Source organism: Cnephaeus nilssonii, assembly GCF_951640355.1.
Source record: "Cnephaeus nilssonii genome assembly, chromosome: 5".
Lineage (NCBI taxonomy): Eukaryota > Metazoa > Chordata > Mammalia > Chiroptera > Vespertilionidae > Cnephaeus > Cnephaeus nilssonii.
Genome location: NC_137076.1, coordinates 21,947,996 through 21,970,989, shown reverse-complemented (window position 1 = coordinate 21,970,989; position 22,994 = coordinate 21,947,996). Strand labels below are relative to the sequence as shown.

At 46.1% G+C, this 22,994-nt stretch overlaps 1 protein-coding gene across 1 annotated transcript in view; it reads left to right on the top strand.

Moving 5' to 3' along the window:
- The window catches only part of CACNA1A (calcium voltage-gated channel subunit alpha1 A), a 213,290-nt gene that overhangs the window by 24,595 nt on the left and 165,701 nt on the right, over positions 1-22,994 (top strand). The window contains 2 exon segments of the mRNA XM_079772989.1: positions 12,622-12,727; positions 14,872-15,011. Coding sequence (XP_079629115.1) covers positions 12,622-12,727; positions 14,872-15,011 — 246 coding nt within the window.

Below are 22,994 nucleotides of genomic sequence, written 5' to 3'. Positions count from 1 at the left end.
TGGCAGTGACGGTAATCACTTTCCAGAAGCCTTGCTCTAATGCTAACCTGGCCTGCCCACCTGTTTGGAATTCCCACCTGCCGCAGAGCCAGGCTCTTTCACACTTCCAGTCTGGCTGAGTAGGAGTGGGAGAGGAGTAGTCAGAAGGGCTAAGCCAGCACCATTCATTCCGGAACACCAGCCAACTCCAGACTTCCCAGAACCAGGCAGGAAAACATCCAGGGAGGGACAGTGCAGCTGATGGGAGTCCTGGCAAGCCCTGGCCTCCACTTCCTGGGCTGCTGTTACACCAACTAGCATTTGTTGGACCTCCTTCTGAGCCAAGATAGCGGCCTTCAGGGGAAGAGCAAGAAGCATGCAGGTTCTCCGTGGTTGTGTCCCCACTTCCTTATGTGGCTGCCTGTAAACCCTACCTACCCCATTCTCTGTTACTGTTGACCTCTCTCTCTCTAAGGAGTGTGAAACTCCCCACCCTTTTCCTAATGTATGTGATATGTTCTGGTTTCTAAAGATGAGAGCCCTGTATGTATGCTCTGGTGTTAACCTTCTGGTTCCTTCCATCTCTCCCTCAATGCATTATTTTCCCTTGTTCCTTCTGCCTCCCATGCCTCCATTGATTTTTCTCCTTATTGTTACCTAAATTTTACTCTCAACTCCTGCCATGAGCAGGGCAGTAGAGCTAAAAGACCATGGACCATATAGTCTTGAATTCTGATCCCACTTCTGCCACCTTTGAAATGGTTGGACTTGGAGCAAGTCTTTAAATCTTCCTGAGTGGAAATCCTTCACCTAGCTCAGCTAATATTTCTGGGTCCTCTCTAGCCACACAGTGGAATGTCTCTTTCCCACCTCCTTGAAGCTAGGCACAGTCTTGTGACCTGCTTTACCCCATGGAGCGTGAGGGGAAGTAACATGTGTCACTCCTGGGCAGAAGCTTTAAGAGTCAGTGTGTGATTCACCATGTTTCCTTTTGCCTGCCTCCACCATTGTGCATGCAGAGAGATGGATCCTCCCTCAGACTAAGTGCTGGGGAGAGGAAGGCATAGAGCAGAGTCCCATCTCACCTGCAGGGGACACATAGCATGAGCCAGAAAATTGATCTGCCTTGTTTTCAGCCATTGCAATTGGGGGATCATTTGTTACTGCAGCAGGATGCAGACTATTGGGTGGTAACACCTCATGATCTGTGCATGGGAGCTAATGTCTAAGCACAGTGTTCTTGTGAGAGTTTTGTAGACTCACATACATGTAAACTTCTAGCTAACAAAGATTACTTCCCTCCTACTGTCTTCCTGTAGGACCTCTACTTTCCCTCCCTGTGTTTTAATCTTGAAAAAAAAATATGGAAAAGAATTGTTTGACTTTTTCTTTAAGGAGATGAATGATTTCGAAAGCCCTGGGCATTGATTCAGTCACCCTCAACCTCATTCTTCCTACAACCTTTTTCTCTTCTTCCCTGATCACTTAGCATCTGCTGAGGGATGAGGGTGTCCCTGTTTTAACTCATTCAATTTTAACTCTTGCCATTGTCATCTTCTCTGCCTGCCCCCTTTGCCTGTTCTACTCCTGCAAATCCCACCACGGAGATGATATTCAGGTTCTAGAACCTGCCATGTTTCTCTGTTGTCTTCCGTTTCTTGCTTACTTAGCCCCACCTGGGAATCAGTCATAGTAGCAAATTAACAAATAGCTCTGAAGCGCCTCGAGCTTGAAGACATTTGCTTTTGCTCACCTAAGCAGGATCCTGGAGCAATTGCAAATATCCTTTCCCCGACTGTAAATCTTTCTCCATCACCGTCAGAGATTCAGGCAGGGTCAGTGCAGACCCAAGCAGAAGAAGGTCTTGGCCGAGGCTCCTTGATGTTCTGGCCTCACTGGGTGTTGTCATATTGATTAAGCTCCTGGAACCGCTGCCAGCAGCCTCTAGGATTAAATCAATAGAGTTTGCAAAAGTGAAAGCTGCTTTTGGAGGCACAGAAGATGTTGGTTTATTTTTTAATGATAAAGCTTCAAGGAGAATCTTCACAAATGGCAGGGCCGGCACAGGGAAGACCAGACAGACCCAAATATTTGGGGAAGTGCATGGGAAGCAAGAGAAGGCAGTTTCATTGGGGACTTGGGGATTTCTGGGAAATGTGTTTAACATGGGTTGCCAGTGCAATAGCTGGGAGATTTGGAAGAGAAGGTGGAAGATACCGAAAGGACTGCTGCTGCTGAAATGTAAAAAGAAAGGAAGTAGATGTGGACTCATTCTCTCCTTCAGCAAACATTTATTGGGGTCTTGCTATGTGCCAGGCACTAGGAATGGGTGCTGAGAATGCAATGGCGAGCAAATTCTATGAAGTGGTCTTAAAAAAGACAAGAAAGAAGGGGACAAGGTCTTGTGAAGTAGGAGGCAGAGGTTCGAGTGATGTAGCCACAAGCCAAGGAATGCCTGAAGCCACTAGGAGCTGTAATGGAGATGTAAGGAAGGATCCTCCTATAGAACCTTTGGAGGGAGCTTGGTCCTGTTCACACCTTAATGGTGGGTTTCTGGCTGGTGAGCAAAGACATTTATGTTGTTTTAAGTCACCCAATTTGTGGCAATTCATTACGGCGGTCCTAGAAAATGAATACAGATGCTCCTTTGAAGTTTGAGATGCTTTGGAGAAGGCACAAAAAGACACAGTCATCACCAGAACCTCAGTCTGTAGCAGAGAGAAAATGGGGAGGAGAAATACCCCAATTTCGCCTCCAATCTCCTGCTGGGGCTTCCCATTGGCCAAACCCACCGGGATGGCAGGAGATGAGGGAGGTTGAGTGACACAGTTCATAGAGCCAGCCCCGCCTCTCCCAGGACACCAAGCAGGAAAGAGCAGCAGGAGAATGACAAAATACACCAAAATGCACGAGACCCCCTGGATATAGTTAAAGAAGGGAAGATGACCTAGGATTGAACCCCAGGGAAGATGAACAGTTAGAGAGTTAGTAGAAAGGGGGGAGTGAAAGAGAAATAGTGACAAGAAAGATAGGAGGAGAACAGAAAAGGAGGACATGGCCAAGTCATCTAAGCAAAGAGAAGTGGCCCAGGAATTTGGTAGCCTGGAGGTCTTCGCTGACTCCCCCCCTCCCCCCCAGGGGTAGAAGAATTAAAGGTGAGGAAGTGGAGGTAAGGCATATAGTTAACTCCTTTTTTATGAAAGGGAGTGAGACATGAATTGGTGGCTGGAAGATTTGGTGTCAGGGGTGGGCTATCTAACGACGGGGGAATATTTATTTCTCTAAATTGGTTATTCCCAGCAGTGTACCAATATTCTGCTGTCTTCTCCCATCTAATATGCTGGAATTCTCAAATGCCCTTTTGAGGTTTCGGATCATGATTTTAATATCATCGGCGCAGATTAGTTATCTCATTAGGGAATGTTCCTCTGTCCAGGCACCAGGAAGGTAACCAGTGGGGGTAATCAGGGATGGGCTTTTTCCAGGCGGGAGAGAGAGGCAAGGGTGTGATATGGAACTGACCCACGTAAGGTTGACAAGGAAGGAAATGGAGGCAGGAGAGGGTGCTGAGGGTGGTGTTCATGGGTGACAGGGCTCCCTGGGATGGATGTTAGTCTCCATTTAAGAGAGTTAGTGAGTTGGAGGAGGAGAAGTGATGGTTAAAGAGAATGATGCTGGAAAAGGGTATTTTGGAGGTGGCTGGCATCACTTCTGAGCGTGCATGGGTCACCAGTGAGGAGGTAGGGATGGCCTCCAGTGATCAAGTCGTGCATGGACAATGGTTTCCCCACATGGAACTTGTAGGTCATAGAGAGTAACAGGCTTTACCAGAGTCTTACAGCTTTTGTTTTCCTGGGGCGCCTCGGCATTTTGGCTTTTGGCACTGCTTTTGACTTTGGACTTCCCGCCGAGCCCAGTGGTGCTGGGAGGGACCTTCATGGACTTGTCTGGTTTGGATGGGGGAACTTCTGGGCTTTGCTGCCTTTCTTGGGGGCCTTTTCCTTGGCTTCACCTAATGAGAGGGGGCCTTCTTCACCTTACCTGGCATCTTGAGTACCTTTCTCACCTCACCTGGATTTGGAGGGTCCTTCTTTGTCTCATTTGCCTTATGGGGGGCCTTCTCCTTGGCTTCACTGAATGTCCTCAAGGCCAACATAGCGAACATCTCTCTGGGCTGGATTATCCTTTTATTCTTGGGAGCTAATTTGAAGCTGCTATGGCTCCCTTGGCCTTGGAGTTGATGGTTTTCAGAGAATTTCCCAGGTCTGAATTTAAGCCAAGAGGTAGAGGGCATGTATAGAGAAGATGGAGAGGAAATGGAGGATTTCACTGACCGCTGCACAGGGGTGACAGCACAATAAGACAGGAGAAGAACTTCCCCAGTATAGAGAACATACCAGGGAACATGGTTGTAAATTGGATCAAGAGACAGAGACTTCACACCATGTGGATAACCCCAGGGAACTTCACCGTCCTAGAAAAAAAAAAAAAAAGATAGACCCCCAAGAGTTTAGAACTGACCATCCTCTGCTCACAACTTGTTTTCCTTTTTCTTTTTTTCACCAAGGGAATTTCATTTTGCTTGTGTGTGTGCGTTTTCTATGAATCATGGTAATTCTTCCTTGTTTAAACTTTTTGATACAAAGCAATTTCTACATTTATACTATGGATTTAATTTCAGGAGGAACCCACATATACACACTCACCTCACTTTTTTAAAACTGGAAAATACAGCCCTGTGACTCTCCGGGGTTGACTCGGCAGTATCAGTGAGAATGTCAAGGGTGCATCCGCTCTGACCCAGCAGTTCTGCATGTTGGAATTTATCCTGCAGAAAAAAAATCTTCACAAGTGCACGAGGAGGTTTGGTCAGAGTATTCATCACAGTTTTGCTTGTAATAGAGACAAACTGGAAGCGTTTAGGGGAATATTAAATAAATGATGATGCATCCATTCACAAGAATACTGCGCAGCCTTTTCAAAGAGGGAGGTCCAATAAAAAATAAATAAAAGAGGGAGCTCCCGTGTGCTGATGTGCCCAGTGTGGTGAGGGGCACAGCACACTGCAGAAATTACGTATCATGATCCCAGTTTTGTAAAGAGAAAAGGTGGTTTTGGCTGTTTGTTTCCACTCATTCACTATTACTTATTGAGCACCTACTATGTGTTGGGCACTGTTGTAGTTGCTGGGGACACAGCTGAGAACAAATCAGACAAATCTGCGTTCTAATGGGGCTGAGATTCCAGCAAGGAAGACCACTGTCAATACGATAAATATAATGCCTCGTTTGTTGGATGTGAGAAGCCGCTAAAAACAAACAGGGATGGAGATGTTGGCAGGGTTGAGATTTGAGATCTGGTAGCCAGGGAAGATAATATTTTAGTACAACCTGAAGGAGCTGAGGGAATGAGCCCTGCTCAAATCTGGAGGTATGGTAACCCAGGAAGAGAGAGCAGGCGATGCGAAGAATGTGTGTTGTGAAAACGCTGGAAGATAAACACCAACCTGTGAGTGTTGCTTATCTCTGGGAAGTGGAATGTGGTAAGAGAATTCCACTTTTTAAATTTTAAAAATTAAATTTTAAATTATAAAATTTTAAAAATTAAAAACAAAAGAATACAATAGCATATTTTTCTTTTATAACTAAAATCATTTGTTCTTTTTTAAAAAGGAGATCTTTAGGGTTGTCCAGGTGGTGTTTCTCTTCATGGTTAGTTAGGGCCCAGAAGAGTCAGCCAGAAAAGTAAGTGAGTAAAGTCAGATGATGGGAGCTCTGAGAATTAGGAGGAAATAAGAGAAGCAAAACCAACAGGGATTTTTTTTTTAATTGAGGTGAGAAGAGATTTATGTAACACAATTTAACCATTGTAAAGTGAACAATCCAGTGGCATTTAGTACATTCACAGTGATGTGCAACCATCTCTTCTATCTAGTTCCAAAACATTTCCACCCCCCTCCAAAGGAAACCCTATCCCCATTAAGCATTCCTGAATTCCCCTCTTCCTCCAGCTCATGCAAGTACCAAATGGTATTCTATTTCTATAGATTTGCCTATTCTAGATAGACAAAAGATTAAAATAGCCCAGAGGTCCATCAGTCGATGAGCTGATAAACAAATGGAAATTTATTCACACAGTGGAATATTATTCAGCCACGAAAAGGAATGAAGTAGTGATACACCCTACAATGTGGGTGAACCCCAAATGCATTACGTTGAGTGAAAGAAGCCAGATACAACAGGTCTCCTCTTGTATGATCCCATTTATATGAAATGGCCAGTGGAGATTTTGCAACATTTATTTTGAGCCTGATATTCAGGGAGTGGGCCATACATACATTCACTGCTTTTGGAATTATTTCAGGTTAGAGAGAAGGCCTTGTCAGCCATGGTGAGAATGGGTGTTGATCCCTCTAGTAAAGGGAAGGGACTGAGACTTAGGTGGTTAAAAAAAAGAAATAGGAAAGTTAATACTAGTAGCAGCAATTTTAATAAAAACAATAACATAAGCATTGATTGTACCGTCACAATGAGATGAACTCCATCTTATGCTTTCCTAAGCTTACTAAGTTTTCTAATCATCACAGGAACCAGAGTAAACAATAACAGAACACACTATATGCTGAGCCCTGTTCTAAGTGTATTGTGTTTACCCACTCATTCCATTCTCATACAGCCCTGTGACGTTAAGTGCTATGTTCCCCATTTTGTAGAGGAGGAAACTGAGGCTCAGAGAAGGAACCTCTTTTGCTCGAGGTCAAAACCATTCCTGACCCTTAAGCCCTTTCAACTACTCTGCTGTGTGATTTCTCATGCAGATATTTCCAGTTTTCTGAGCAGAAGCATGGTCTAGCTGCCCTGGGTAGACTTCTTTTTTTCAGAACCAAAGTGTTGAAGGTCCTTGGATAATATTGAAAAACAAATGACACATCAAATCTATTTGGTGTCGGGTTTTTAATTTTCTCTTCATTTGGTTTTCCTGCTGACATAATGAATTTTTTTTTGGCCTCTCTATTCTGTATGTGAAATGTAGATCTTTACAAATGTCTTGGAGAGTGTTAGTACTTGACGCTGGGTTTGCTTGCCCGGCCCCAAGCTTGCCTGGGATCTGGATTTGAAATTAAACTTGCGCCTCTTGTCGCTGGCCGTGGTGCTGAAAACATCCCAGACAGCACCAGCGTTGCCCTTGTTAGCATGTCGTCCCTGCTGGAGTCTCATACTGATGGGCTGGCGGAGAGCTCTTTTCTAGGCTTGATTTTTTGGTTGTTACTGTGTGTTAGAGAGTGTGAAGCCAGGTTCTGAAAACGGCAGGCCTTTGAATTATTGGAAGTTGAAATATTTATTAATATGACCCACTGAGGATGGGCTTACGAGGATGTGGATGAGCTTGCAATGGTTGATTGGTACTACATTAAATTGTGGCAGTTGGTTGGGACTCAGGTGAAGTCTAGTCAGCTTGGTCTCATCCATACGATGAAGGCCCCAGGTGTATCTCAACTCCAGTTTTTAAATAAAGGCAAAACCATCCGCTTTTTAAAAAAAATCCCCACCCAAGGATATGTTTCATTGATTTGAGAGAGAGGTGGAGGGAGAGAGAGAGAAACATTGATGTGAGAGAGAAACATCAATCAGTTGACTCCCTTATGTGCCCCTACTGGGATCAAACCCATAACCAAGGTATGTGCCCTGACATGGAATTGAACCCACAGCCCTTTGATGCACAGGACAACACTCCAACTGAGCCACCCAGCTAGGGCAAAAACCCATCCACCTTTTAATAAGGGTAAGCTGCCACGTGGTCTTCCATTACCTCCTTTATGACCTTAAGCAATTATTTTAACCTCTCTGAGCCTTGCTTTCCTTATCTAGAAAATGAGACTTGCAACAGAGCCCACCTTGTAAAATTGCTGCAAGGAATTAACTGAAACAATGAGTGGAAAGTGCTTAGCACAGTGTCTGCCCGACGAAGCGCTCAATAAATGGCAGCTGTAATTATGGTTGTTGTGCCTATTAATGGCCCCATAATAGTTGATCATATTGCCAAGTTAAATTGTGGCTTTTGTTTAGTGGAGCAAGGAATACGTTCTACACCCGTGCATCTAGAGCCCTGGTACCCTCCACTTTTTTTCCTGGTAATTGTGATGAGTGTGGAACTAACATGAAAATAAGGTCTGGGATTTTTCCCCACAAGTTCAACTGCTTGGTTGACTCAATGAAGTATCTGTTTCCTCATAAAACATCCATCAGACAGCCCCCATAGTAGAGACAAGACCTTGATCAGTTAACAAACCTGATTTGATTTTCGTACTACCAACAGGAGATTGGAAGTGAGATGGCGGTGGGGGGTGGGGCGGCGCACCACAAAGAGAAGGATGAGTTACTTGGATATTCTGCAAGGTCTTGCTAAGGGGCTGGAACCATCAGCCATACCCACTTTGCAAATTGATTTTCCTTGATGTTCTGGTTCTCAAGAGCAGCTCCTGTTAGCAGATGCAGTCCTCCCTCCCTCCCTGGGAAGAATTGCTTGGTCGTTTCCAGTGTTGCATACAGCCCCTCTCCAGGGCCTCTGTGGGTCCTTATCAATTTAATTGAGGGGGGAGCTTTGTGCATCTGCACTTGCCTGCAGGGCTGTTTGCTACCCTGCCTTCCAGGAGCCATTTCAGGAGCCAGCTTTTCCTCACATCAGGGATGCTTCTCTCCTTTCATCTCCACCCCTCCTCTCCCTCCCCTTGGCCTCTTCGGCTGGCTGATTATTCTGGATCCCGCTGACACAGGTGCTTTTTCACCAACCAATCCGGAAGCAGAAAGGCTCAGCTCAGCTAGCAGAGGCATTGCTCACCGCAGCTGTGGGTTAGAACCCAGGCTTTCTAAATCTGGAGGATCAGGCACAACTTGGGGCTGGGCTGAGAAAGCCTTGCCTCCCCCTGCCTGGACTTCTGCCAGGGGCAAGGCATCTCTTCCCATGCCAGGAACTCAGTACCCAGTCTGTGTGTCTATGTGCCAGTCACATCATTTTTTATTTTAAGGAGCTGGTTCTGTCCTTAACATGCCCATAGAGAGTTGGCATAAGATGGAGTTTGGGAAGAGGTGCAAAAAAAAACCAGGAACCCACCCACCCTTCTTTCTTGCACCAGTGTTTATTGAGCAACTACTATACTGTATAACATACACTCTCTTTGGTGCTGAGATGAACAGAGTAGACAAAAATTCTTGCTTGCATAGAGCTTACCGTCTAGTAGGGGAGACAAACAGTGAAAGAGATAAAGAAGAAAAATACAGCAGATGTGTGGGGACAAAGACCAAGGGAAAGAATGAAGCAGGGGAAGGGGGTTGAAGGATCTGACCTTTGAGTAAAGACCTAAAGGAGGTGAGGGCGGGAACCAAGTACGTCGCTGGGGGAAAGAGCGTTCCAGGGGTGAGCACTGCAGACGCAAAGGCCCCGTGGTGTTTGGGGAACCTGGAGGAGACCAGTGTGGTTACAGCTGAATCCGTGGGGAGAAGGGAGAAGATATGGGGAGGTCATGCCGGGCCCGCTGGCTGCTGGGAGGACTTGAGCTTTCTCCTGGGTGAAATGAGAGCCAAGGGAAGGCAGGGACTACTTCCACGTGCGTTAAGTGACGCTGCTCTTTGTGCTTGTTTGTCTTACTCCAACCTTGCTCTTGTTTCACCAGATCTTGGGTCTCTTATCAGCCCCCTTGCCAGAGTGGTAGCAGAAGATCAGGAGTGCTGAATTCTCCGGGGGTCAGAACATGGAGGAGAAAGCTTGGGGGAGAACGAAGAGCCCCCACCCCTTCTTTTGGGATGACTCAGAACCACAATTACCTGGGCTCCTCCTGGCCCTGAAATAGATGCAAGGCAGCTCTTGCCAAACTTCAGGGTGCACACAGATCCCCCGAAGCTCTCGCTAAAATGCAGCTACTGACTCAGCGGGTCAGCCTGGGGTCCGAGGCTCTGCCTCTCAGTGGGAGCTGCCGATGCTGCTGGTCCTTGGACCACAAGGATCTGAGGTTGATGTTGCACGGTCCCTGTTGGGGCATTGGCAGGATGCATGGGGGCATGGAGGGAGAGGGAGATGACATTTGATAGCCAGTGTGGCTGTGTCTGTCAAGAACTAAAAAAAAAACACACACACACAAAAAAAAAAAAAACAGAAAAAAGGGAGGAAGAGGCAGCCTCGTTCCATTGGCCGGGCGTGCTGACTAAGGCTTCATCACTGTTCCCAGCACGCTCTGGGTCTGAAATCCAGGCGACACTGTGCACCTGAAGCCCTGATAATGCAGCCCATCAAAGTGCTGCTTGCTGTCGGCCTTCTGGGACGCTTCCTGGAACCTCAGCTTGAATCTGATGCAAAGGAAGTCACATCCCAGCTGTTTGGGGGCAGGAGGCCAGGGGGCCAGAGGAGTGAGAAGGAAGCTTAATGCAGAAGCAAGCAGGGAGCTAGTTGGCAGGGAAGGGAAGCAAAACCATCAGATTCAAATCATGATTTCAGAAGCCTCGGTAAGGGGAGGCCAGGGAAGGGCTTGGCGTTGCTCCTCTGTGTACAAATATTGTCTCTTATTTTCCGGGCTGCAGGGTGAGGCAGAATGGAGTATTTGTGCAACAGAGCCCAGCTTTGTTCTCTGTGCTCCTAATGACTGTCAGCTCGGAGGCAGGAAGCCAATCAGAGAGGATCGTCGGCAAGGCTGGCTTTTGTTGGCTCCCCAAATTGCCCTGAGTCTCAGATTTGCTTTTCAGAGTGTGCACGGAGTGCAACTCAGCTGTTTTCAGCTGGAGGCAAAGGCTGGAGCTGGTGACAAAGAAGGCCTGGCTTTCCTGACTTAGGTAGACGTTTACTCCCAAGTTGTCTGTTGCAGACTCTGTTTTCCCACCTGGAAAGTGGGGTTTATACTCCAACTCCTCCAGCCTGTAAGATCCCTTGGTTTTGTGGAGCTTCCAAAATGCTGAGCCTAACTCTAGGGCCAAAGAGGAGACTGAAAGCAGTTAAGTTTCCAAGGGAGAAAGCTGGGAGGAGGACAGCGGCTAACCATGGCCAAGCTCATCAGGGCCCGCTATTTGATCCTTTTGCACAGCAGTGGACTTCAGGGTTCCCAGGTGACACTTGGCAGTGTCTAGAGGTCACTTTTAGTTGTTATAAGTTTTCATTGTTATAACTGGGGAGGTGAGGGTGCTACTGGTATCTAGTGGGGAGCCAGGGATGCTGCTCAACATCCGGTGCACAGGACGCCCCCACCCTAGAGAATGATCCGGCCCAGATGTCAGTAGTGTTGAGGTTGGGAAACTCAGCTCCAGAGTAAGCAATACCTTATGCTTTCTGCCTCGAACGCCCATTTCTCCAAACCTAAACCTTCTTCTCAGGGTCTGCCAGCTCCATGTATCAAGGCTGTTGGACCAGGGGTGCTTCTGCAGGTCCGACAAGGGGACAGGGGACATTCTCATTCACCAGCTGATCAGTGGATCAAGCCCTAATATGAACTGAACAGGACAGACCTTCCCCAAGTAAACTCCACCCAGTGGGCCTCTCTGGTGATCCTGTTAACCACAGGAGAGTTCCCAGTTTACAGGGAGGAGTTTGCCTGGAGGTAGACTGGATGCCGCCCCTGCACCTAGCTGTTGGTTACCTTTTCACTTTCCTGATAATGCCCCGTGATGCACAAACGTTTTAAATTTTGACAAAGTCCAATTTATCGATTTTTTTCTTTTGTTGCTCATGATTTTGGTGTCATATCTGACCACCGTATTTTATTTATTTATTTATTTATTTATTTATTTATTTATTTATTTATTGTTGTTAATCCTCATCTGAGTATATTTTTTCCATTTATTTTTTTAGAGAGAAAGAATGTGTAGAAGGGAGAAAGGGAGGGAGGGAGAGAGATAGAGAGAGAGAAACATCGATGTGAGAGAGACACATGGGTTGGTTGCCTCCTGCACACGCCCCCACAGGCTGGGAATCGATTGAACCTGCAATCCAGGTATGCGTCCTTGACTGGGAATCAAACCCGATACCTTTTGGTCCAAGGACCGATGCTCTAACCACTGAGAAACACTAGCCAGGGCTGATCACCGTATTTTAAATTGCAACCCAGAATTGTGACCTTTCTTGCTTTTTCTTTCTGTAGCATTCACCATCTTCTAACGTACTGTATAATGCGGTTATCTCACTTCCTTGCTTCTCCTCACTTCTCTGTCTTACTCTCCAGTGTCCCCAGTGCCCATAATAGAGCCGGGCACATAGTATGTGCTGAATTTCATATTTGTCCAATAAATGTTAGCGGTGAGTTGGAGGAAGACTATCCACATTTTCCTTAAAAGGTCATCTGCCTGGTTTTTAGGGCAGAGGAATTACTCTGCATGAGACTATAATGGTGGATGCATGTCGTTATACATTTGTCCAAACCCATGAACTGTTCAGCACCAAAAGTGAACCCTAGCATCAACTATGGATTTTGCGTTACTATGATATGTCAGTGTAGGTTCATCAGTTGTAACAAATGTACCACTTTGGGGAAGAGGGGGCGGGATATGATAGTGGGAGAGGCTGTGCATGTGGGGGAGCAGGGGGTTGTGGGAAATCTCTGTACCTTCTGCTCAATTTTGCTGTGAACCTAAACAGCTGGAAAGTTTTTCCTTAATTCTCTGATACTCCCTTTGAATATATGATTTTAGCCACCATCATAGCAAACTGCATCGTCCTCGCTCTGGAGCAACACCTCCCTGACGATGACAAGACCCCCATGTCTGAACGGCTGGTGAGTGACGGCTCTCCTTCACTTTTGTGGCAAACTGATGGGGTGGTGGGAGCAGGGGTCGCGCTCGGTCTTGGAGCCAAGAGCTGGATTGTGGACCTCCTGCCTGGGGAAGCATAACTATCACAAGGACCAATAATCTGGGAAGAGAGATGCCTTCGCGGTCCATCGCCCACCCTTGCCCCCGACAAGACCTGGTGTCAACCAGGTGGGGTTGGGTGAGAGTGGTCACACATTGTTCATGAAAATGTCATATTCAAACCCAAATTCTTGTGAAAAATTTGGTCCATACACCAAAATACAGAGAACAGTAAAATGAACACCCCCCACCCCCACCCCCCGCCGCCCATGAACCCATCATCCAGATTCAACAGTTGTCAAGATTTTGCTTCATTTGTATTTTCTGTCCTTTTTTTATTTTCGTGGTTTGTCTTGACCAACATTTCTTAAGGTAAATCCCAGGCAACATGTCAGTTTGTGGTCAGATACCTAAGTTTGCATTGCTAAAAATACGGGTGTTTCTTGCATCACCACAGTTTTATATTCACGCCCAACACAAGTAACAGTGGTTCCTTGGGGTCATCTGAGACCCAGTCAGTAATCACATTTCTGTGATTGTCTCAGAAATGGCATTTCACAATTGATTTGTTTGAACCAAGATCCAAGCATGGTCTAGATTTTGTTATGTCACTTAAGACTTTTAATTTAGAGTAATACATTCTCTCCTGTCATTGCCTTATTGCAGAAACCAGTCCAGATGCCCTAAGGAGTGTCCCACATTCTGATTTTTGCCTGGTGGCTTATTTATGATGTCATTTAGCTGTTTCTCCATCCCCTGTGTTTCCTACACATGGATGTCCGCTCCGGAGGACATTCAAAGTCCTCATTCAAAATGCTCATTTGGTGAAACTCAGGCAGAGCTGAAAGCTAGCATTAAGATCCTTCTTGACCCACCCCCACCCCCCAGCTCCTCTCTCCCTTCCTGGCATTCTGACAATACAATGGAGGAGACTTCTCTCCATTCTGTCACTTTTAGAACCAGTTGTATTAGCTCCAGGGTAGAGAGGGGGGTTGTAAGAATCCTAATGGTTCCTAATTCATACAGTATGGATGGTCTCAAGACTTTGAAATTTTAATAGTTATGCATTATAATGTGTATTCCAAAACGATAGAACCATTCTAGCAAAATTACGATTTCAAGACCTTTTTTTGTTTTTGCTGAGTGAAGAGAGTCAATTGAGAGAATAGTAAGCAAATAGTAGTGCCATGGCGAACTGATAGACAAAAAAATGAAGGCAGAATGCAAATGATTGAAGCTTGAGAAACGTTATCATAACAGATGGGAAAATGTCCGTATAGGGACTCTGACAGAGTGGAGCTTATAGCTTCATTTCAACTATAGACCATCAGCGGAAACCAGAGCTGGCGGGAGGTCCAGCGAGAGGTGGCGGGGGGGGGGGGGGGGGGGGGGGCGGGGCGGGGGGGCGGGGAGGGGGGTCGGGGGCAGAGGCACTGGCCGTTTGCCAGCAAGTGCAGAAATATTATTCCCAATATTTTAGCAACCTGAACATCTGTGCTGGTGCATACCAGCTGAGAGCCATCAGAAATGTCAGATTTGGGGGTGAGGTCGGTGCACGGGGTCCAACCTCCAAGGCCTTGAGTGATGTGTGTGACAAGTAAGTAGGCTAAGCCAGCGCTTTCTGGTAGGATTTTCTGTGGTGATGGAAACGTTCTCCGTCTGCACTTTCTAATATGGAAACCACTGGGAAGGTAGCTCGTGTGACTGTGAAACGGAACCTTTCACTTTATTTCATTCAAATTCATTTAAATTTATTTAAATGTAAGCAGCTAATGTAACCAGTGGCTGCTGTATTAGAGACAGCGCCGGTCCAAACAGTTCTCCTTGGCCAAGTGGTATTTGTGAAGTTGACCAAAAGGAAAGAGGGAGGGTGTCTTCCCCTTGTGTCTGTTTCTCTTGCAAAAGCCTCCGGGCAAGAGAACTCCAGGAAGGATGTGGTTGGGGCCGGGAGCCTGGAGTGTTGCAAGAGATGAGGGGAGGTGGGTACAGATCTCCAGGAGGGCTGGCTCCCTGATCTGTGCCACTCTTGGCCTAGCAAAGACCTGACGCTACCCTTTCTCCCTTGCAGGATGACACAGAACCGTACTTCATTGGAATTTTTTGTTTCGAGGCTGGCATTAAAATCATCGCCCTGGGGTTTGCCTTCCACAAAGGCTCTTACTTGAGGAATGGTTGGAACGTGATGGACTTCGTGGTGGTGCTAACAGGGTAAGCGGAGTGTGCGGTGTTTCTTAGAATTACCTTGAATTCCAAGGACTTTGGAAATGTAGCAGCTGGTGCGGTCCAGGCTAGGCTCCGAGGAGGCTGAGCCTCCATGTCCTTCTGCCTTCTTTCACCCCGCCTCCAAATCTCAGCTACATATTACAGCGGATGCTTCCTGTTACAATTAGAATAATAGCTTATTAGAGTCAACTGCTTCCAAAGTGCTTTATGTGCATCCTCTCATTTAATCCTCACAACAACCCAATGAATTAGGAAATATTAATATTCCCATGTGACCACTGAGGAATCGGAAGCACAGAGAGGAACTTGTCTGAGATCACCCAGCTAGCAAGTGATGGAACTGGGATTTGAAGCTGAGATTATGTGATCGCAGAAGTCATGTTTTTAACTCTGGTGCATGCACGGTCCTTTGGCTTTGCTTGGAGATGTCTTGCCCCTAATTTAAATTGGTTAATGTTTGTCGAGGGCTTTGGGGTGCAAGAGATGGTGGTAGGACTCTGGAGAGGACCCGTCTCAATAAGGTGCAGTCACTGCCTTCGGGAAGTCTTCAGATCTGTATACAAGGAACTATAGTTGAGAGGTGGATGTGTATACACTTTCCATCAAGGACCCTCTATAACAGAAAATCCAAAACTAGGTAATGACAAACACAACCAAAGTTTGTTTCTCTATCATTTTAAGTTCAAAATAGCTGTTCCTCATTGGCAGGCTTCTCTCCTCCGAACAGTGGTGGAGGGGGCCGGGCCTAGTAATGGTTCCTCATATTAACCCACACCTTTCAAGAACTCTCTGCTCATCTGCATCAAACCACAGAAGAGAAATGAGCATGGAAGGTGATACTTGGGAGGTTTATGAGCCCGGCTAGGACCTGGCACATATTCCAGTCATATGCCATCACTGCAAGGGAAGCTGGGAAATTTGAGACTGTGCATAGAGAGGAAGGCAGAAGGCAAACAGATTTGGTGAAAGGCCAGCCACTCTCTGTCCCAGACCTCAAAGCCCTTTATCAGATCCCAGTAAGGACATTACCATTTTGTGTTGATTTCTGCCTCCTCCGCCCACCCACTCCCCTCCCTCAAGCTAAGCCTGGCTCTTCTCTTCCAAGACCCCTCTTTGGTGGGAGGCCTTCCTTATAGTTCTCCTCTGTGGGGTCGCAGCCCTCTGTGGGTTCATATTTATCTTCTAGGCTCTGTTGCTGCTCTCGGTCCTGTCTCTCTTGGCAGATGTCATGGGTCTTAGCACTCATACTGTGTTGGCTATGCTCTCGCTATTCACGTTTTGAGAACATATGTTGCTCAGAGCAATGTTGCTTCTCACCGTAGGAGCTCTGTCATATGGGGCTGTTTCAGTAGAGGCGGTCAGAGGTGAGAAGTCTGTTGTGAGGACTCTGGGATAGTTCTAGCAAGTGGGGTTTCCTGAGGGACCGCTGTTGGCTGTGCCCATAGTCCTGTGGCTTGAGACCTTAGCAGGTTCCAGGGACATGTCATGGCATGGGGCACTTTCCTCTTAGCTTGCTAGAAAACTCACCTGTGAAATAACCCCATGGCTGACTTTGTTATTGTTGTTAAGAAATGTGTAATAAAAATAATCAGACATTCTAAAAAAGTGGAGGACAATAGAACAAATATCTGTGTATGCAAATATTCATTCAATGAATAGTTAGTGTGTACCTACTCTGCGCCAGGCTCTGGGACACAGCCGTGAACAAAATAGACAAATGTCTCTCCTCTTGTGGAACTGATATTCTAGTGGTGAAGAAAGACAAAATGAATGAATGAATGAAATACCTAGTGTGTGGATGCTGGCGAAGGCTACAGAGATATAATAAATTGGGGAAGGAGTGGGATGTGTTATGGGCAGGAGAGCTAGAAGCCAGGAAAGATTTCATTGGGAGGGTGATATTTTAATGAAAATCTGAAGGAGGTGAGTGAATGAGCCATGAGGATAGCTGAAGGAGGAGAGTGCCAGGCAAAGGAAACAGTAGGTGCAAAGGCCCTGAGGCTGGACTGTGTTTGATGAACAGTGGAGGCCAGGGTGGCTGGAGCAGAGTGATGGAGGGAGAGTAGAGGAGATGAGGGCAGGGAGGCGATGGAGCAACCTACCACCAAAATGAACCTTTCTAGTACAGTTTAAGTCCCTGTGCTCCTTTTTCTGGCCCCATTCCTTTCTCTTTCCCATCTGAAGGCAGTTTCCTGAATTTTGCTTATTTCCATTTATGCATTTACAGTTTGATTATATAAATATATAAGAAATACATACATATGGTACTGTTTTGCATGCTCTACATTTCTCTATAAATGTTTTCTTCTACAACCTGCCTCTTGCACTTAGCATGAGATTAATCTGATTGACAAGATAAATCTTAGTATACTTAGTATACTTAGTATTCTGCAGTATGAACATGCTACCAGGTATTTATCCACTGGGGTTGTTTCCAGCTTTGGGCTATTTTGAACCAAGCTGTCCCCTCATTCTTGCGAGTGGATTTCTCTGGGGCATATACCCAGGAGTGGAATTGCTGAGTTGTGTACCATACACATCCTCAGCTTCACTAGATATTGCCAAATTGCTCTGCAAAGTGGTTGTGCCAATTTATGCTCCCAGGGGGCTGGCTTTTGCTGGCAGGGGCTGGCTTGACCTTGCTGGCAGGAAGGAGCCTTAAAAAAAACCTGTTTTCTGCCCTGGCTGGGTGGCTCAGTTAGTTGGAGCATCATCCCGTACACCACAAAGGTTGTGGGTTCAATTCCCAGTCAAGGCACATACCTAGGTTGTGGATTCGATCTCTGGTTGGGGAGCACACGGGAGGCAGCCAATTGATGTTTCTCTCACACATTGATGTTTTGCTTTCTCTCTCTCTTCCCCCCCTTCCTTTCTCTTTAAAAATCAAGAAACATACCCTCAGGTGATGATTTTAAGAAATACACCCTGTTGTTTTTTTTAATAGCATGAAACACCTAGGGAAGCTCATATACTGTTGAGCATATAGTAAGTCTCAGTAAGTGATCAGTACCATTCGATGGGGCAGTTTGCCAGTTGGATGTTTGTATCTGCTCCTTGATTACAACAAGGTGGTCTTTTTTTCTAATTTTATGACATCTCATGAGCCTCTAGAGGAGAAATTATTCATCTGAGGCAGATAGATTCTGAGGATAGAAGCTCATAGTGGTATCCATGAATTCTTTAAAATTGCATGCACATTTTTCTGACTTTTAGTTTTCATTAGATTCTCAGGGGGTCCTGGTCTTAAAACCACAAGGAATCATTGTTGTAGGTTTCTGTTCCTTTCTTCTTCTATTCTCCTTTCCTGCTTTCTTTTTCCTGCATTTTTTCTCTTGCTTTTGTTGATTTTATTCCTCCAGTAATCAACCACCCTTCCTTATTGCCTAGTGGTTTTATCTCCTTCAAATTCAGGCACATAGCTCACATTTCATTACTTCAAATTTCAAGGGGGTACTTAGTCTCCTGTTGGGTTATGAGCTAGGAACAGGGAGATGAGACTAAAAGCGCTGCAGACCTGGCCTTCTGCTCAGTGTCACGGGTGGGGAAATGTAGTAAACTCTGAACTCCATGTTCCAGGGGGAGGGGGCTCGAGGGTATGAATTTGACATGGAGACAAAGATGATTTTTATGAGCACTTTCTGATTAACTCATTGTCTTCTCACATTTCTGAGTAAACCATAGTATTAAAACACCATTTTTTCATGGATTACCAAGGTTTTTCTTCTTGAGTAAAGTTTGGTGGGAAAGATCTTACCCATAGATTTCTTTTGTTTGTTCTGTGTAGCTCAAGGCCTCAGAGAAAGTCTAACTGTAATTTAATCAAATTCCTTTAAAGTGAATTTCCATTGTATTTGAAGGACTGAATCAAACTGAAAATGTATAAGAGGAATATTTCAGATGCTTGGCTATACTTCTGAGATAACAGAGCTTTTACTGTAATGCTCAAATATATATAAACTTCTGAGGGGTAAAATAATACAATTGTGTAAGTTGAGAAAAGAGCCTGAACATTGCCAGGGTAGGGATGAAGACATTTGTTTTTGTATTCTCGGGCGTAGCAGCATACATGCTTGGTAAAATAGATGGTTGCTAAGCTGGAAAGTGGTAATACTTCTGACCATAAGAGTGTCCTGGGAAATTCACTAAGCTGTTTAAGGAGATGGGGACCATTGCACTGACAAGAGATAGTCAAACATTCCACTGTGACAGAAAAAAAAATGGGCGAAAGAGACTTCCAGAAATGGGAGATTGACAGAGCCCAGTGGTTAAGACCTGGGCTTCAGAGTCAGAGGGATCGCTGCCAGTGGTAAACTTGAGCCTGTGAGCTAATCTCTTGGAACCTCGGTTTTCGCGCCTGGAAAAAGGGGAATGATGATAGTGTCCACCTCCTTAGGGACTAGAGGAGGCAGTATATGTGGCAAATGCTATGAGTGCTTCCTAAATGAAAGTTGGTTATCTGAAGAGGCAATTAAAACAAATTCCTTTGGAGGCGTATGGTTGATGCTGCAGGTACTCCATTCCATATTCACCCAGCTCACACAGCTGTGGTTTGTATTTCTCGTGCTAGCTAACCTCTTTGCACCTCCAACGCTCTCAAATTTGTGCATTGCTATTGGAGGGTCTTCTACAGCATGGCAGCTGCTTGTTCAGACCACATGGCAGATGTTTAACACCCCCAGGAACAGTCCTTAACCAAAGAGCAAGGGAGTCAGTGTATAAATACCCTGGGTTCCCCATTGCTCAGTAGAAAACTCAGAGGTGTGTTCTACAACTTCTCAAAAGGTCCTCTGCATGATAGAATCCCAGTTGCTCACAGGGAAACTCAGTCATCCATGCACCCTTTATCAGCTTCCAGTTCATTCCTTATCATTCTGTGGATCACCTCCCTCAAGTCCTTGTCTTGCATCTGCTCTCCAAGGTTTCCAAACTAACCCAAGGAGCTATAGGTGGAAAGCCTAGTGGATTTGCTGTTTCAGCACCACGGACAGCACTCGGCACACTTGATCATATGGAGGTGTCCTTTCTCTGAGCTTCATCCCTCCCCCTAACTGAGGTGAGAGGGAGGGGGTACTTAGCAAGGGCCAGATGGCCAGGTGACGTTTTTGTGTGGCTGGAGAAGACCGTGCTGTTCGTCTCTCCACAGGTTTAGGGGCTGATTGAGGTGTTGTCCTCTTGAATTGCTATGACAAACTCCAGCCTGCCTCCAGAGAGGCATCTGGCCACTGCCTCTACCGTTTGCAGGGTAATGACTCCCTCTTTTCTCACCAGGGCAGGGAGGTGGCTGCCTGGCGGGCAGAGGAAATCTCAGTGGAACAGGAAGCAAGTGGGTACCTGGGGCCAAGGCAGAGGCTGCCAAGCAAGAGACACTGTGCCTTGCTTTGTGCAGGGAGGAGCTACGGGCCCTGAAAATGGTGTGTGTGACAGGGAGGACAGGGGCCTAACCTTACTGTCAGTGGGGTTGTGTCATAGAGTGCTGAAGCTGAGCTTTAGAGGAAAGGGAGTCTTAGGAATATGCAAGCCCCTCTTTTTCTTGACTTCTCTGGCTGTATTGAACCCCTTGGTGATCTCATCCAACCTCAACGGTTTAAAAACCTTCTACGCTCACATTTTCCAAACTTAACATTTCCAGCCTGGAGTTCTCTCAGAGTCCTCACTTAGAGAAGAATTCACTGGCACTTCACAAGCTAGATGTCCAAAACGGAACTCCTGAGCATCTTCCTAATATTCCTCTTCCTGTCTTCCTATGTCATTGGATGGCAGCTCCATCCTTCAGGGGACCCTGGCCAAAAATCTTGACACCTCCTCTCTCACACACACGCCCCATGACCAATCTTTCTGCAAATTCTATAGGTTCTCTCTTTAACATACACTCGGGATCTCACTATGTCTCCCATCTCCATCATCATCTCTCAGCTGGGTTGTTTAAGCAGCCTCTGCTCATGTGTCTCTACCTCTGCTCTCCCCCCATCCCCCCACCCCACACACAGCCTGTTATCAACACAAGCAGCCAGAAGGATCCTTTTAACACATAAATTAAATCAGATCACTTTTCTGCTCACATCTCTCCCGTGGTTCCCATCTCACTCAGTGCCGAAGCCAGAGTCCTCACCATGGCCCGCAAGGACCTGCGCGATCTGCCCCCATCTCCTCCCGCCCTCTTCACCCCCTACCCTCCTCCTCGCTCACTCAGCTCAAGCTGCACTGGGCTTCTCCCTATACCAGTGATGGGCAACTTTTTGAGCTCGGTGTTTCAGACTTCGCCAAAAAACTGAGCATAACTCGGGTAGTGTGTCCCTTTGAGGAAAAAACATTATTTCGCGATATTTATAGTTTAAATAACATAAATGTTTCATCCTCGGCATGTGGCCGCCTCAGCGGCCGCGTGTCATCAGAAATGGCACTGACACGCGTGTCAGAGGTTCGCCATCACTGCCCTAAACCATGATCGCCTCAGGCAAGTTTCCACCTCAGGGCCTTTGCACTTGCAGTTCCCTCTGCCTGGTATGCTCTTCTCCCAAATACCTGCTCATCTTCAAAACTTTACTCCAATGTTCCCTGGCCCCTTACCTATGATTTTAACACTTTCTGTTCTCTTTCTTCTATTTAGGTTTTTCCCCCATGCATTACCATCTTCTGACAAACCAGATATTTCATTAATTCATTTCTTTGCCTGTTCCTTCCACTAGGTCAGCTCCATGAGGGCAGGGATTTGGTCTCTTCTGCTCATGATTATATTCCCCAATGTCTAAAATAGTGCCTGGCACACTACTGTGTTCGGTAAATGTTTTTGACTGAATGAATGAATCGATGGTGCCTGTGGCTTATCAATCTTGAGGGCAGGTTTACTATAAAATAAACTGCTTCTCAAGGCAGACAGGCCCCTAGGGGCCTGAGGACCCATGGCTGTCAGTTGCTCTAGATGAGACGGTGCCGTTGGGCGTGTTGACCTAACCATTGCATGTACTGTGGTTAGAATATGCCTGCCTGGGGTTGTGATTCCACCCCAGGAGTTATGGTGTGTCTTATGTCCTGTAGCTCTGAATACTAAAACTTTGGGAGTCAGCTTTGTTAGCTACTTGGCATTAATAAGGTGGCACAGATTTGTAGGTTTGTGTGAAGGAGGGCGTGTCTGAGCCGGGGTGGGGGGGGATGGGGGGAGGTGTTCTCAGGCCGACCGTGTCTGATTGTGCAGGTTGCCCATTTAACCAGGCGCTGAAGCATATTTTCTAAGGGTGTGATTCACTTATTTGTTAAACCTTCTTTGGAAACATCAGAGGCTCAAGAGCTTCAAATGCGTTACTCCCGAGAGTCCCTTCAGCCCTAGGAAGCTTTGATTTTAGAAGTCAACGTTTGGTTTGTTAGTTTTGTTTTGTGGAGGGGTTTTTTTGTTTGTGTTTTAGAAGGGGGTTATACTGAAGAGGCACGGGGCATGGTTGTTTTGTTTTCACTCTTCATAGGCACATTGGAAGGCCACCCACGGAATTTCAGGACACAGAACTCTGGCATCTGGGACAGGAGGGAAACCTCAGACTCTAAAGCCCTGCTCTGGCCACTAAAATGTGGTTGATGCTGTTTCTCTTGCTTCGTGTTGGTATTCCAGGAATGTTAAATGGAATAATTATGAGATTGAGGGGTCAGACGGGGAGGTGTTTGTGAACTACACTGAGGAGTTTAGATGGATAGGACATTTTAAAAGCCAAAACTGGAAAGTGTGAGCCAATATGACTTAACATAAAATCATTGGTATGTAATTGGTACACAAACAAAAAGAAAAAGAAAGAGTGTGATAATTAAGTTGTGCAGTAATTCCAACCTGCCACGCCATTTAATGAGCTTTTTTCTGAGGAAAATGCATGAGATGTGTTTCTTCTAGAACCCAGTTCAGTTAGGTGAGTTGGGAATGCTTTTCTCTGCAAGTAACAGACGAGGCAGCTAGAAGGGGCTTTAGCATTGAGTAGAGGGTTTGTG